At 45.6% G+C, this 17,261-nt stretch overlaps 1 protein-coding gene across 1 annotated transcript in view; it reads left to right on the top strand.

Moving 5' to 3' along the window:
• The window catches only part of LOC144105238 (ovochymase-2-like), a 161,285-nt gene extending 144,746 nt beyond the window's left edge, over positions 1-16,539 (top strand). Inside the window, exons 7-8 of the mRNA XM_077638384.1 lie at positions 13,638-13,786; positions 16,250-16,539. Of these exons, the coding sequence (XP_077494510.1) occupies positions 13,638-13,786; positions 16,250-16,438 (338 nt within the window). The 3' untranslated portion in view covers positions 16,439-16,539. The remainder of the gene's footprint in view (positions 1-13,637; positions 13,787-16,249) is intronic.
• Positions 16,540-17,261: the final 722 nt, after the last annotated feature.

Below are 17,261 nucleotides of genomic sequence, written 5' to 3'. Positions count from 1 at the left end.
AGGAGAGGGTTTAAACAGTCGCTCAATCAGAATATATATCCACACTGGATTTAGTTCGTTGTTACTGGCAGATGCCACTTACTGACCGCGCCAGCAGGTACGCAGCATTCGTGTCCCCCGCGACACGTTTCGCCCTGTAATGTTGAGCTTCGGCTTGAAAAATGCTCCGTACTGTTTTTCAAAGTTAATGGATCAAGTGCTGCGGGGACTTGCAGATTTCGCTCTCCCCTACCTTGAAGACGTGGCCGTTTTCTCCCAAAAATGGGAGGAGCATATTGAACACCTGCGTATTGTGTTGAGCCGACTGCTTGAGGCTGGTTTACGGTAAGTGCGGGAAAATGCTACATGGGGTGCGCCGAAGTGAACTATCTTGGGCACGTGTTTGGACGAGGCCAACGGAGACCTGCAGAACTTAAAGTGGTTGCCGTGATGAAGTACCGTCGCCCAACCATAAAATCGGAACTCGGCGCTTTTCTTGGCCTAGCAGGCTATTATCAGCATTATGTAAAGGGCTACTCTGGTTTAGCCAGCACCCTGACCGACGCGCTGAGAAAAAGTGAGCCTGCCAGTCTTTCTTGGTTGGGACCAAAAGAAAGGGAAGGCATTTTAGAGCCTGAAAACAGCCCTAAGCGAGCGCCCGATACTGGCAGCCACAGATTTCTCGAAACCCTTTATCATACAATGTGATGCCAGCGACCGCGCGTTATGCGCTGTTCTTTGCCAGGAAAGCGATGGCAGGCACACACGGCCTGTCCTTTACTTGAGCCGCAAGCTCAGCTCGCGGGAAGAGGCGTATAGCACGTCTGGAAAAGAATGCGCATGCCTCGTTTGGGCGATAGACAAACTGGCATGCTACGTATCCGGGTCCCGTTTCACAGTAGGAGCGGATCATTGCCCTTTGACTTGGCTGATCAATATGTCGCCCAAAAATGGTCGTATACTGAGGTGGAGCTTGGCACTCCAGCACCACAGCTTCGAGGTTCGCTACAAGAAAGGCAAGCTCCACACAAATGCCGACGGGCTAAGCCGAGCCTTTTAGCTGGTAAAGATTTTACCAAAGGGGATGTCTCCCCAAAATTTTAGTTTTGGAGATTTATTTCATATTCTCTTCCTAATGGAGAGCGTATATCTCCCACTTTCTTTGCAGTAATGTTGTTCATAATCAGGTAACATACCTAGGAGTACGTTTTCCTTATTTTGGCCAGGATAAGTAAGAGCGAGTGGTGTAACGTGCCTTGACTCTGAGGTACTGGGGCGGGCAAAATTGAACGCCACGTCGGCCAAATCCAGTCGCCTATTCCCGTACCGCGTGCCCTCTGCGCACCAACCTGATTTCATTTAGCGAATTTTTTTCCTATCCTAGTGCGCCTCGAGCGGGAGCACACGCATTGGACAGGTGCCCTGTCTAAACTCCTCGTCGGTAGATACCATGTGTTCTTTCAGGCAAACCAATTGATCTCTTCAAGTTTTATTTGAATTTTTTTTGCTAAGTGCAATTTTGGCACTGAGTTTTGGTCTGGCGGGATGAGTGGGTTCTGAGGGCGCTTGGTTTTGTCGGGTGTGGTTTGGCGTCTGTGATCCCTTTTGGCTAGCAATGCAGAGAATTTCCTAAAACGGCCATCTGACGAGGGGAAGCGATGCCGAGCTTCGGCACTGAAGGTCATCCGAAGACTCCCAGAGAGCATCTGGTTCCTAGCACACCCAGTCAGCCGAGTTAAGTGCGAGCAGTTCATCTTCCGGGCGCAATATCTGCCGGCGGGGGTGCTGTTGCGCTCGCGCTTCCTTCCTAGTGTTGAGTTCGGCGAATTTGGACATGGGGAGGATTCCCTGATGACCACCGTGAGGGTGGGTGAGCCCTCTAGGGGAGACGTGGCTGCAGGAATGCCGGAAGCAGCGACGGCCATAGCGTCCCCACGTATTCGCTCCGGTCATCAGGCGACGAAGTACAGGATCAGCTTTGCCCTCTTCATTCACGCTGGGATTAAGCAATTGATCGAGTGCCGCGCCTTCGACAGAGGTTCCGCGTTCCGGTCATCAGTACAAGATCCTTCAACCCCTGCTGGGAGACAGTCTGCATTCCTGTGTCACGAAGGCGCCTTCCGGGTCCACATGGGTGTGTTCCGGACGCACGTGCGCGCCGACCTGGAGGCCGCGGGGACGACAACGTGACCAGGTCCTGTTCCCTTTCCCTCGACCGAGCTGCAATAGAACATCAGGATTGCCCTGCCGTGGGTGGTAGCATCAGTGCCATCGTGTGATTGGACATCATTCTTCGAACTATATTCCCTAGCTAGGGATCTGTGGAATACGAAGAGTATTTAAGGAGCTGCTGTTTTGGTACCAGAAGAGAGCCACCCCCCCCCCCCCCCTCTTGAGAGATACCAGAGACACCCGACTGCTAAGAGGCTCTCTTTACTAAGAAGCACTCTCAATTGCCCTACTTGTACATTATGTAAATAGTCTTTGTATAAAGTTTTCCAAGTTTTCTTCCTCCGATCGTGCTCGTCTCTTCTCCGGCCAGTCACGGTACCTGAATCCCAACAACTGGTGGCAGCGGTGGGATGCTGCTACCTGAGACCCAACAACTTAATCGTCTTCTAGTGCGTCACATGACCCGCGGCCACGGAGCGATCATCCCGATCGCGCGCGACCTAGAAGAATGGCAGAGACAATGAAACGCAGGACGCGACGATGTGCGTCGCAGAAGGGATGAACAGAGCAGAGAAGATGAAAGGGCCCGCCATCACGATGAAAGAGATGAGCAGATGATAAGTGGGTGCAGCTAGGTCCACGAAGACTCAGGAGCCACTGGTTTCCAGAAGCCAACGCCGAGGCATGTGGACTCACTCAACGGCACGGCAGGGGTGCTCTGTTATATCATGTGTAAGTGGGTGGTTAGTGCTGTCTCTTGTCAATGGCGGCGACCTAGGATCAGTGGGGTCCTAGCTCCTCGTGCCTCCCGGGTTCTCATGAATAGGTAGTCAGTAGGGCCTCAGGTGAATCACGGCGGTCTTCGATAGTGTGTTTATTGCCATGTTGTCGTGTGTTCTGGTAGGGCTTGGGGCGGGGCGGAGGATAGCGGCGGTGTCGGGGCGTACCTGGCAAATGTGGGAACGTCGGGATGTGCGAAGCCACGAGCACTCCACAGAAGGCCTCGGGGGACCGCAGGCTACCAAGCTCCACATCGGAATGAAGTTACCCCGCACCTTACGCAAAATGCTACGTGAGAGCAAATCGAAGTACTATACTCGATGACAGATGGAAATAATATGATTTAATGGCGGTGGGTCTGGCACGAGCTCTCCTGCCCGCGACCCCGCTTGCTTTATCCTCTTCTTAATGAAAACAGTATGGTAGTGTCGAGAGCTTCTAGAAGACTGTGGAATGAAATATCTGGACGAATAATGCCGTAGATTACTGCTTAGTAACAAGGAAATAAAATCGAGATTTTTTCACTGACATTCTAAAAGCGGTGAAGAGGAATCTAAGCATATTTAAAAACCAGATGTATGCTTAAGACACAGACGGCGATGTCATTAGCAATATGGACCAGATAGTTAAGGTAGGCGGAGATTTCTGTGCAAATCTATAAAGTAGCCAACGAAATTAGAACGTTAATGAGAGACGCAGTAGCGCACAGATATGGGACATTTAGCCAATAACGAAAGAGGAAGCAAAGAAAACATTAGGAGCAGTGCAGAAGATGAAAGCACCTGGTGAGGATCAGCTGGTAACAGCAGATCTGTTGAAAATTGGCGGGGAGAATGTGCTAGAGAAACTAGTCACCCTGTATACGCAATGCAATATAACCTATAGCGTACCAGAAGCTAGGAAGGACGTTAACATAATCTTAATTCATAAGAAAGGAGATGTAGAGGACTTGAAAACTTACTGACTGTTTAGCTTATTGTTCATTGCCTACAAGGCATTTACTGAGGTAATTGCTAGTAGAATCACGAGAACCTTAGGCTTCAATCAACCAAATGATGAGGCAGCCTTTCGTAACGGACGATTATTGCACTTTCGATAAGATGATAGCGAAATGCGCTGAATATAACCAAATCCTATATATAGCCTTCTTTGATCACGAGTAAAGCATTTGACTCAGTGGAAACATCAGCAGTCATGCAGGCATTTCGGAATCATGGCGTAGAATAGTCTTATGTGAAAATACTGGAAGACATCAGTAACGATTGCACAGCTGCCATAGTGCTCAGTAATAAAATTCCAATAAGGAACGGTGTCGGGCAGGAAGACACGGCCTCCCCAATTTCACCGCCTGTTTACAGAAGGTGTAGCGAGGCCTGGATTGGGAGCAGTTGGGGACAAGAGTTAACGGAGGATACCTAAGTAATTTGAGTTTCGGTGATGACATTTCCTTGCTAAGTCACTCAGGAAATGAAACTCAAAGCATGACCAATGAGTTAGACAGCGCAGAACGGTGGGCAGAAAACCACAGTAACGTTCAACACTCTCGCAAGACAAGGGCAGTTCACAATTCGCAGCGATGTGCTGGAAGTCGTAATGCAGCACGCCTACTTAGGGCAGGTAGTCATCGCTCATCCGGAATAAAAAATAACAAGAAGAAATAGTTTATGGTTTATGATTGTTTAACTTCCCAAAGCGACTCTGGCTATGACGGACGCCGTAGTGAAGGTCTCCAGAAATTTCGACCACCTGGGCTTCCTTAACGTGCACTGACATCGCACAGTACACGGGCCGCTAGAATTTCGCCACCATCGAAATTTGACCGCCGCGGCCGGGATCGAACCCGCGTCGTTCGGGCCTGCAAACAAGAAGAAATAACTTAACGAATAAGAATGGCATGGAGCTCATATGGCAGGTTCTCTCAGATCATGAATGGCAGTTTGCCAATATCTCTTGAGACAAAAGTATACAAGAGCTGTATCTTACCGGTGCCCACCTATGGCGAAGAAACGTGGAGGCTAACGAAAAGGGTTCAGCTTAAGTTAAGGACAACACTGCGAGCTGCGAAGAGAAAAAATTATGAGTGAAACGTTAAGAGACCGGAAGCGTGCAGAAGAGTTGAGGGAACAATCGCGAATTAAAGTCATCCTAGTCGAAACCAAAAGGAAGAAATGGGCTTGGGCAGGGCATGTACTGCGAAGGCAAGACAACCGCTGGTACTGAAAGGATCCCTGAAAAGGATGCTTGAGGTTGCCTATAACATGATTGCATTCTGTACAGTACAGGCCATAGACCGAGCATGCCGCGTACAAGACCTCAAAAGCGAGCCGACAATTGACAATACAATTTGAAAATCTCCCGCTCCCGCGCCTCGCGGCGACCAGGAGTGCCGGGCTTTCACCCGAATCCGCGCGCAACGCGTCATGCAGCGCTCGTTATGTCAGCAGCGGACTGCTATCATCGGGTCGCGTGCCAGCTGCTGGCGGAGGGGCGCCGACATTTAATTGTGCAAGAAGTGACGAGAGGAGATGTAAATGCGCGAAGTTGCGGAAATTCAAATTTGAACTCAGCTTCCGCAAAACGCATAAAAAAAATTTTTGCTTTACGATATTTTTGACGCGGCGTCCTTTAGCATCCTAGGCATATCGCATCTTTGTTGAGACCCCCTTTCATGGCTCCTTTAAGGATAACGGAGTGAATGCCAAGAGAAGGCAAGCGTAGCACAGGGTGGCAGAAAGTTACATTGGCGGAGGATATTAAGAAGTTTGCGGTGATATGGCGGTCGCAGCCAGCAAACCCTTAGCGAAAAAAAATGCTGTGCTAAAAATGCATTTCGAACATAATAGATTAATTCCGTATTGATTTTGTATTTTTGTCGCTATGCTTAAATTGCAATAGGAATACTTTCGAAGTATGCAAGGAGTAATATTTTTTAACATTCTTACAACTGTATACGTTGAAATTATAAGTTTTGCCTGCTCAGTACATTTATTATACACTAAAATATATTAATACGTGCATTAAATATATCACATAACGCCGCAAATATACGAAAAATTTAAGTTTATTACTTTAAAAATATGCTTATTCCTGCTTTGAAAGGTCTTCTAGCCGGCTTTACCGTATGAGATTGATTAATGTTGCTCAGCACAACTTATCTGTGACCCGGCTCTAAGCGACATGAATAAGAAGCCCATAACTCAGAAAACACGGAGTTGTCAATTTAGAGATTATGACATTCCAAGGTAATTTGATGAAACTTGAACTGGAAAAATGCTGCCACACATCAAAAGCTCACAGAAAGTGTCCAACAAAACAGGAAGCGCTCCCGCAAGCCTAATTCTTGGCTTACTTTATATATATTCCCCAAGAGACGACGGATTGTCTTGCCCGAAGGGGCATTTTTTGCGCACAGACTGTCGGCTAGCAAATTGGCGCACAGGTGCCGGAATGGTCGCTTTCGAATCTGGGGGCGATGTAGAACCGCATTGCTTGTCGTAACCTGCGTCAGGCATCGGTCAAAAGTCCAGCTATCAACCAACAAATAATGGGCGTCTATGGGAGCAGCTCGGCCTTGCCAGTCGGGGTCCTTTACACTGGCATGTTCGGACCCGGAGGTGCCCAAGGCGTCTAGCCGATGTAATGCTATCACATCTCCTCCACACGTAATGCAAATATGTGGTTATCACCTTCATCCTAGAAGTCACCATAAAAGACAGGAGGACAGAAAAAGGAGAGTTTTCTTTGTTCCCTGAAACCTGATTTCGAGCACTAGTTTGTTCCGAGGCATCTTGAAGTGTGCTGAAAATATGTTTACGCGGACTAACCGGTTGTTATAATTTAGGTATACATTGGACAAATTAATTTCGTATTTCCACCAGTACATCTTTGGTTACAGGTTCGAAAACAGACACAACACAAGGCAGAAAGACGAGACGGAGCGCCACTCACAACTGATTTATTCGAAGGCAACACGCATAAATGTACACCATCTTACACGCAACGAATACTATCATCTTCAAAGTTGATATGATAGCGAATGGGTGAAAAAATTGTTCTCAGCCGTATACAAAGATATGGACGCGTCGCTGACGCACATGCTTCCTTTGTTTGCAACCAAAAAAGCTTAGATTAACTCCTTGACTTTTGTATCTTTGCTTTTTGATAGAATTTGTTAGATACAAAATCCAGAGAATAAATCGAAGCTTGTATTTTTGCAAAGAAAGAAAGCATGTGCGTCAGACACGTCCATATCTTTCTATAAGGCAGAGAACAATTTTTTCCCTCGTTCGCTATCATATCACTTTGAAGATGATAGCATTCGTTGCGTGTAAGATGGTGTATATTTGTGCGTGTTGCCTTCGAATAAATCAGTTGTGAGCGGCGCTCCGTCCCGTCTTTCTGCCTTTTGTTGTCTGTTCTCGCGCCTGCCTGGTTTCGTGCCTGGTTACATGTAACCAAAATTGTACAGTTACCAACTTGTCTAGCAAGACGTTCTTTTAAATTCAAGAACCTACTTCCTGCACATTTTTTAGTGCATTCATGAATACATAATATGTTGAAAATACAATATATATGTCACGCTGCGTATTCCAAACGTATTAGTTTTCACTAAGGGAAAGACGGGGTTAATTGCAGGAACATGGGATGGGCCTCTTCCAGGCAGTGGGCGTAGTCAAGGTGATGATGATATCGTGACCTTGCACCAATTCGGAAGGAGAATCGATTTCAGTTAACTTCGAGTACATAAGCCTTACAGCTTTCCTTTGCCCGTTTCTAGCCTTTTTTTTAACAGGTCAGCGCTAAACAAGAAGAACACAAGGCGAGAAAACGACGACACATCACAAGGGCTCATCTGTGTCGTGTCATCGTTCTCTCGCCTTTTGTTCGTCTTTTTTAGTGCTAACCTGTTTCAAATATATGTCTAACCAACCAGCCCAGCAAAAAGTTTTTCTAAAGGTTCTTTGTATTCGGTGTAGCGTACGGATCCCAGACTATGCACGCTTATTAAAGCTTTCACCTGATTGACGAAAGTTAGCTGTGACGCTTAACGCTATGCAGAATTTTAGGAATGTGTGCCACAGCAAAACCAGTTTTCTATATGCTGGTATACAGACATTGCAAATATGTGTGTTCCAGGATAGCTGATTTTTAATAGTCATTCCTAAATATCTGACAGATGCGACTGCCTTTAGCCCAGAAGACGTGAGGTTGTACCTATATTTTATGTGCTCTTTTCATGTGCAAGTGCGACGGAAACAGTTTTCTCCGAATTAAGAGCCATGCCCCAATGGCCGCATCGGTTTACAGTGTTATCAAGGCCAGTATTGGCGTCACGTTGATGTTGAATATTTAAGATTTCACGGAATAACATTCTATTCATCGGCGTACAATCAGATCTGACACCAGGATAAACTTCATGCACAATGCCATTTATACATAACAGGAACAGTAATGGCTCCAGGACCCTTCCCTGGAGCACACTAGCCGTGACGGGGAGGGAACCAGATTGTTGCCCCCAAGAGCGACGTATTGCTGTCATTTACTTCTACAGTCACTTATCCATCAAATAAATGCCTGAGAGAGACCAATTCGTTATGATTATGTTATTAGCCTATTATGAGTAACTACTCAGGAAGCGACGTTATGGGTAGCTAAAATATGAAAAGAGTGCATCAATCTCGCTGTTATTGCCGAGGATTGAGGCAAAAGATTGGACTACAGACGACAGTTGCACCACAGTAGAATATAATATAATAGAACCTTTCCGGAAGCCGTGTTGGCAATCTGATATAACTAATTTCTGCTGGAGAAACGCATGAATGCAAGTGACAGTAACATGTTCGGTAAGTTTGCAGCAGGACAAAAGTAATGATATCGGCCGCCGCGGTGGCTCAGTGGTTATGGCACTCGGCTGCTGACCCGAAAGAAGCGGGTTCGATCCCGGCCGCGGCGGTTGAATTTCTTTGGAGGAGAAATTCTAGAGGCCCGTGTACTGTGCGATGTCAGTGCACGTTAAAGAACCCCAGGTGGTCGAAATTTCCGGAGCCCTCCACTACGGCGTCTCTCATAGCCTTAGTCGCTTTGGGACGTTAAACCCCATCAAACCAACCCAAAGTAATGATATGGGACTACAGTTCTTTAATACCTGGCAATGGCCTTTCTAAAAAATGGGCATGACTCGTGCTGTCTTCCGTTCACCTGCCACTTTCCCTATCAACAAAGATGTACGAAAGATAGTGACGAGGAAATTTGCAACTGCTCCGGTTTACCTACAAAGAAACATGTTTGGAATATCTTCAGGCCCAAAAGAAGTTTTAGCTTGCAGGCTCTGAAGCATAGAAAACATGTCATTATAAGTTGCGACATTCACCTCTGACTCGTGGCAAGAGCGTGCATGGCTTCATGACCGAAACAAAAACACTATGGAAGTAATTGCTGAAGTTCCAAGAAATGGCTCTTATATCACTCATTATATTATCCGCAACTACTGCTTCAGATACAAACCGCCGCGGCGGTTCATTGGTTATGGCGCTCGGCTGCTGGCCAGAAAGACGCGGGTTCGATCCCTGCCGCGGCGGTGGAATTTCGATGGAGGCTTGGTTTAGGTTTACGGTGGTTTAACGTCCCAAAGCGACTCAGGCTATGAGGGACGCCGTAGTGAAGGGCTCCGGAAATTTAGACCACCTGGAGTTCTTTAACGTGCACTGACATTGCGCAGCACACGGGCCTCTAGAATTTCGCCTCCATCGAAATTCGACCGCCGCGGCCGGGATCGAACCCGCGTCTATCGGGCCAGTAGCAGAGCGCCATAACCACTCAGCCACCGCGGCGGCATTTCCATGGAGGCGAAATTCTATATCCTCGTGTACTGTGCTATTTCAGCGCTCGTTAAAGAGGCCCAGATAGTCAACATTTACGGAACCCTTCGATTCAGCATCCCTAGTAGCCTAAGTTGCTATGGGATATTAAACCCGATGAACCATAAGCTACTTCTGATACGGGTTGCTTTATATCGCTAAAATATGCGCAGAATTTACTCCCGTTGGTTAAAATGCGTCTGCCTTCGACTGCTTAAACAGTACCGGTGATAAGCAGGCGTGACTCCAGTGGATTCGTGAAGAGCAGGTCGATCTTCGGCTCTATTTGGCAGAGAACTGCTATCCGCTGTTGCCTGCAAATAATTTTATAATTATAACACATATGGGGTCGCCTATGGTCATCTAACATTATGGATTTTGTAATAAGGCAGCTCTGTCTGCATTTTGTTTATAAACGGAATCAATTTTTTTTAATTTCTCACCTCCTATTGTACTGTAAAGACACAGATGGCATAATAAATACCAAAAATGCACCAAACGAGCAAACAAGCCGCAAGACAGTAGCGGTATTCGTGTTCTAAATACCATTCATGAAGAAAGGTGGAAAATCCTGCATTAAAAAAAAAACATAAAATAAAGATCTGTGCTGTTTTTGCTGCGTTTGGTTTCATCAGTTGTTCAGTCTGGTTTGTAAGCTTCATTATTTCGCTCGTAATTTCGCTAGTAATACACTTGTTTGGGCGAGTTGGTTAATCTTTGAGCGGGTGCGAACTTGCGCGAAGAAGACGGGACAGAACAAAGGAACACACACGGCATGCACAGAGTCGTGTGTGTTTCTTTGTTGTGTCCCGTCTTCTGGGCGCAAGTACGCACCCCTTTAAAAAAAAAAAGCTCAGTTGTGCTCAATAGAAAATCACACCTCTCTCTGCTTAAAGAGACTTTGGTTATGGGTCCGCAATAAAATGTTCCGTAGTCGCCGGTATTTTGCACACGCCGCCCTTCCAGGTAGTCTAAATTTACTAAGAAGGCGGTAACATGCCCGCTTTTCCCGTAACCGGGTGTACGTAATATTCTATGTGAAAGTAACTGGTGTGCTGCGTCGACACCAGGCGTCTGATCTCATCTTATACTCAAAAAAGGCCGCCTTTAATTTGAATCGCTTTTGTCCGACTCTCACTGCACCTTATAATCTGGAAAATTTGCGTAGCGAATCGTGCTATACTGGTTACCATGAGACAAGAAAACGGCCGAAGTACATCACTCATCACATCACTTTATTTTCCTTGAAGACCCCTTGCGGGGTGTTACATAAGGGGTGGGTTTTTATGAAATACAGGTGTTCAATGCAGTCATGAATGTTCCGGGGCAGGTGATGGCAGCGATATCGTGGGGAAGGCCGTTCCAGTCAGCTGCTACTCGGCAAAAAAAATGAATTAGAGAAAACAGTGGTACGGGCACGTGGGCGCAAAACTTGAAGAGGGTGAATGATGCGATGGGATCTGCGCGGCGGGGGTGCGCAGATGTAGGGTTCTTGTCTGAGTGGCGAATAAAAAAACTTGTGAAATAAGACGAGACTGGCAGTGCGACGGCGAGCAGAAAGATTAGATAGACCTGATTGCAATTTTAGAGATGATATGCTAACGTCGTATGAATACGAGGAATGAATGAATCTGGTGGCCCTGTTCTGCACAGCTTCGAGGGCGTTTGTTAGATATGCTTGGTGAGGGTTCCAGATGGCCGATGCGAATTCCAGTTTAGTTCTGATGAGTGAAATGTATGCTTGTAGTCTTACATGTTGAGGGGCATCCCGCAGGTGACGTTTCAAGAAGCCAAGTGTTTTATTAGCTGATGATATCAGGTTAGTCACATGCAGACGCCAGGATAAATCATTAGAAATGGTGATACCTAAGTATTTGTACGACTGGACGAGGTCGACAGAGGAGTAAGAAATTGTGTACTGGAAAACAAAAGGATTTCGGCGGCGGTGAAAAGACATATACTTACATTTGTTAGGGTTGAGTGTCATCAGCCGCTGCAAACACCAGTTTTGCACATGGTTTAGGTCAGCCTGTAGGGATTCTTGGTCAGAAGGGTTAGTGACTGAACGATAAATAACGCAGTCATCAGCAAACAGACGGATATGACAAGATACATGCTGGGGTAGGTCGTTAATGTAAATAAGGAATAACAAAGGACCGAGAACGGAACCCTGCGGGACGCCGGAGGTTACTGGAAGCGGGTGGGAGGGCTGATTATTAATGAAGACAGACTGAGAACGATGCGTGAGGAGTTCTTTAATCCACGCGATGATGTTTGGATCTAGGTTCAGCTGAGAGAGTTTGAGATGCAAGCGTTGATGAGGTACTTTGTCGAAAGCCTTAGCAAAGTCTAGGAATATGGCATCAGTTTGTAGGTTAGTGTCAAGGTTGGCGTGAATGTCATGAAGAAAAATGGCTAGCTTAGTTTCGCAGGAAAAACCTTTCCGAAATCCATGCTGGGACGGATGGAAGAAGTGATTGGAATCTAGGAATTGTATGATTTGGCTGTAAATGACATGTTCCATTAATTTGCAGGGTACACTTGTTAATGAAATAGGGCGATAATTAAGAGGTGAATCAGTAGTACCTGTTTTGTGGATGGGAACGACCTTCCCCACTTTCCAGTCGTCAGGTGTGGTTCCTTCAGACAATGATTGCGTAAACAGTGCACAAAGGATACTGGAGAAAGCTAGTTTAGCGTGCTTTAAAATTTTTGAGTTTATATCATCTATGCCGGTAGCGGATGAGTTCTTTATTTTATCAATTATGGATGAAATTCCGCTACTGTTGAAAGTTATGGGTTCCATGGCTGTGGTGATAACAAGTGGTAGTGTAGAACAGGGCAATTCGGATTCGTCAATAAAAACGGACGAAAAAGCAGTGTTAAAAGCGTTTGCACATTCGGTATCAGTCATTGTAACACCGGCATTGTTAGTGAGGGTGATAGCGCGCGTTTATTTTGGGTTTATCACTTTCCAGAATTTTTTGGGGTTATCGATTATCATTTTTGGTAGGTCGACTTCGTAGAAGGAGGGCTTAGCTTTAACAATCGCGGCCAAGTACAAGTGTTCCACTTCATGGTATTTTACCCATGCATTTGGGTTTCCTTGTCGCTTCGCTGTACGAAATGCGCGTTTTTTCTTATTTTCGAGTCTTTTTAGTGTTTTGGTGAACCACGGCTTCTGATTACGCTTCCTAAAACTGCACGTCGGGATATATTTATTGGTTACGTCAGCTATTTTATGTTTGAAGAGTGTCCAGTTTTCATTTACACTTCTGCTATGAAAGGATGTTTCAAACATTGACAAGAAGTTATTTAATTCATTGCTGATTGCTTCGTAGTTTCCCCTGTCGTAGAGCATAATAGTTTTCCGGGAAGGTTCTTTTAACACAGGTGTAAAGCTGAAAGTGGCATGAATTACTTTATGGTCGCTGATTTCGCGGAGGTACGTAAGGGATTCTAAGCTATCTGGATGAGTGGTCAGAATGAGGTCTAGAGTGTTAGCTGCTTCTCCTGCGACACGTGTTGGTTCAGATACTAATTGAGTCAAATTAAAATTAAGACAGACATCAAGGAATTCTCTCGACTCTTCCTGACTGACCATGGGCTGAGGTTGACTATTCCAGTCGATATTGGGGTAGTTGAAATCCCCAAATAGGAGGATATGTGCCTTAGGGTGCTTTGAAACCAGTTGATTTAGGATATTGTGAAGCTTGCGAGGAAAGTCGGGACTACTTCGAGGTGATCTATAGACAGTCGAAGCGCTTCGTCTCTCTAGTCGTTCAGCCCTGCGTTTTTTGTTTGTTTTTTTGCTTACAATGGAACTGCAGCTCTATCTCTTTTCACTAGATGCGAAACTTCCCAAAGCACTGAGGGCGGTTCGTCTCACTCGAATGCCGGACGGCGAATGTGAAAAGATACTCAAGCAGTCAGCACAACAAGCAATCGACAGCGCTACCTTCTTGTGTACCTACCACGCCGATAGAGGCTTCTGTGCGGTAAGTTTTCGAAATGGGAATGCAAGCCACGGGGACATCAGGCTGTCGTTAAATAAAGATAATAAATGAATGCAAACATGTTTGTACGGCATTTCGAAAGAAATGGGGCGCTGCACTGGAGCAAGGAGGAGAGTTTGTGGCTGCTTGGACCATTTCGAAAGAATTCATTTCATGCCAGGAGCAGAAATTAATACTCTTGGCTTTTCACCTGCGCGTGCTTAAAAGCTTCAACCACAAAGTAATGACCTATGAATTCTTATCATATTGTTATCAAAGCACAGCTGTTGAGGGCTGTCGGAGCTATCGAAAGCCTGAAGACAAGTCTTTTCGTGCCGGCAACATGTACTGCTGCGGAAATATTCCCTGTTGTGTTGTCAAAGGTCTCTTTTAATTTTTTTATTTTTCTGCAAATTCACTTCAAGATATTTGTTTAACACTTGTTCCTCATCCATACTGTCGCTTTAAATAAACTAACAACAGGGGAGGTGGAACGAATTTGGCTATTCATTGCGCCAACTGCACATGGTGTGAACCACGACTGAGCGCTATAAAGATTCTAGGTGAAGGTCGTGATAAAACCGCACGCGAGTTGCTAGAAACCTTTCATATCAGGAAATTGTGCGACAAATGTGTCAGTGATACGTCGGTTAAACTCTACAAAGCAGAAATCGGGTTTCTTGAGCGTGTGGTTTGATGTGATCATTTGGTTGCCTTGTCACCTTGTATTCTTTTTATCTTGTGTGTACTGCGCATGTCTTCCCCCCCTTTTATATATTTTCTGCTGTGGCTGAAAATAAATCAGATGTGAGTTAGCCCCAGTCCGTGTCTTCCTCTGTTCTTGTCTGTGTTGACCTGTGCGCTTATTATTTCGTCAATCTGCAATTCACCATCTAGCCCGTCAGCAGGTGTTGTTAAACAACAGTATACATGTGTTCTTTTCCATTCATTTCATTTGAAAACTCCTGTAACTGGCAAATGTTCAATATCCGGGGCCACCCTAAGCCAGCAATTGTAGATCAACCAACAGTGATGTTCTCCTTAGGCGTCAAGTCGGCGTCACCTGGTGGGCGGCCATTGTTATCCAGGTTGTGTGTCGCGCAAAAGAACTTCGCAGACGCGCAGAACGCAGTTGGTATTTTTTTTCAAAATTATTCGCTACCAAGTTGAGACGAGCGGCCCAGATACATCCGTGACTTTTAGTCTAGTGTACAAAGTTTAATAACTGACAGTGCTGCTTGCATGAAAAGCGAAATAGGGAAGGCTATCGTAAGAGTGAGGAACAGTGAAGCGGAAGTTAGGGAATAAGAACAACTTTATGATATCCTATACTTGTCATCAAGTTGAGGAAACAGAGATGGGAGCACAGTGATTGACCTTTGCCACAGCGCTGTTGGTTGCGGCAGAAAATAGGCTCACGGGTGCACGACTCGGATTTCAGTGGGAAGAAGAGATGAGAGCAGACTAAAGGGGCTAAAAACGCTAATACGAAAACAAGCAATACAAGTTTATCAGTAACTGAAGAGGCATACTGCGGCACCGTTTTGCTAATGCCAATCACTAAGCCAGCTAAAGACGACTCTCGCGGCGGCGAGTGCTTCACCATTTTACACGCAACATTACTGTCACGGGAGAGTGCTTTCAGAGTAGGACGACAGCCTCGCCGCAGTGGCTCAGTGGGTATGGTGCTCGGCTGCTGACCCGAAATACGCGGACCGGAATTTCGATGGAGGCAAAATTCGATAGTCCCATGTACTGTGCGATGTCAGTGCGCGTTAAAAAACCCCAGGTGGCAGAAATTTCCGGAGCCCTTTACTACAGCGTCTCTCATAGCCTGAGTCGCTTTGGGTCGTTAAACCCCCCTAAAACAAACCATAATAGGACAACAAAAAAGAGGCGAGATCTCGAGAGACGCGGAAATCCGAGACTGTAGATTTTTTGGCTGCTGCGTGCAAAAAAAAAGAAACTCGCCTCAATACTATTTAAATCGCTTACCTGCTAAAATTAGAACTTTCATCATATACAGCTAATACTAAATTTCCTCACTATAGCTGTTCGGGAAATTCTCGCTAAAATTTATTCCATACTATTAGGGCAATTTGTTTTTTTTTCTTGTCAGTAATCAATAAGGGATGAATGAACTCCTGCGCGGCAAAATAAGTGCTTTGCCTTATCATGGGAATTGCTCTCAGAGACCTGTCATAATTCATGCTTAAACATAAAATCCATTCAGCTACGCGTGCTTATGAAGGACGTTTAAATGAACCTCGCACTGCAAGTGTGAAGGTTATGTCTCAATGTAGCCCTGTATTATACAAAATGCACAGTGGCCAGAAATGAATGACTTGTGCTTCTGATACAGTTTGCCTAAAATTAATGTTGTAATAATTGAGTGTTGTTGGCTTTTCTACCTTCAGCTCTGTTCCGTTAAAGAATTAATGCTCCTGCATAAAAATTTTCGCGTAGGGCGACTCCGGCGGTCCTCTCGTCGGTTTCAGGAGTGACTTACGCTGGGAGCTAGTCGGCATCGTCTCCTTCAACTTCGGCTGTGAGCATGCCTGGGGACCTAGCGTCTTCACGCGAGTTTCATACTTCATGCCCTGGATAAAACGGCAGCTTATGAGCAACAGTAATTGGCGAAGGTTCCATGGCTGAGGCTTATGGGCTTAATTAATAAGAGCAGCCCCTGAGTCTCAGCAGTTCCTAGATTGTTCATAGGAAGTGTGAGAGTTGTGGCGATCATATATGCATAATAAGGTGGGTACAAGTTAATAAATATTATTCACTTATCGGAAACTGTGTTAGTTCTCTCTCTGAGACTACACATGCCGGGCTCAGTACTCTTAGTAGCTGCGCCTAAAGGTAAGTTCTGTTTGACTGAGTGAAAAACTGCTCACCAAGACAGGTAAGTCTTTAACAGCTGTGCCGGGCATTTGTTCTGCGCGGTTGACTTTTGGCGGCATTAAATCTGCCCCATTTGTAGCAGCACAGTGGGTTTATTTATTCCTTAATTTTGTTTTATTTAGTCATACTGTAAGCGAGAAAAGGCCCATAGAGGTTTAGGTTGATAAACCAGAACGGAATTACAAGCAGAGAAATTGAACAAGAACAACCACTATGCAATGCAAAAGTAAAGCAGCGAAAATGCCTCATGTCTGAAGTAACAGTTCAGTTTTGCTGGTGAATGCATCGACGCACATGATATTCATAGTATCATGAGGCAGGGAATTCCATCTTTCAATGGCCATTGACTAAGACACAATGTATGATTTAATCTGCTGGTTTCGTTTGAGGGTGGTTTGAGGTGTTCATTATTTCCTATGTTTACACTGTTGCCGTAGATAAGGTAGAGAAATTTCACTGATGGAATGCATCGGCGGGATTCTAGGGTCGGTACGCGCGCTTTGCCGCTCAAAGCAGTTACATTGTCATCGCGTGATAGCGAGAGTAGATGAATCAGAGAACCGAGTTCTGGATT

The sequence above is a fragment of the Amblyomma americanum genome, chromosome 9 (assembly GCF_052857255.1).
Source record: "Amblyomma americanum isolate KBUSLIRL-KWMA chromosome 9, ASM5285725v1, whole genome shotgun sequence".
NCBI lineage: Eukaryota > Metazoa > Arthropoda > Arachnida > Ixodida > Ixodidae > Amblyomma > Amblyomma americanum.
This window is presented reverse-complemented; position numbering and strand designations above follow the sequence as displayed.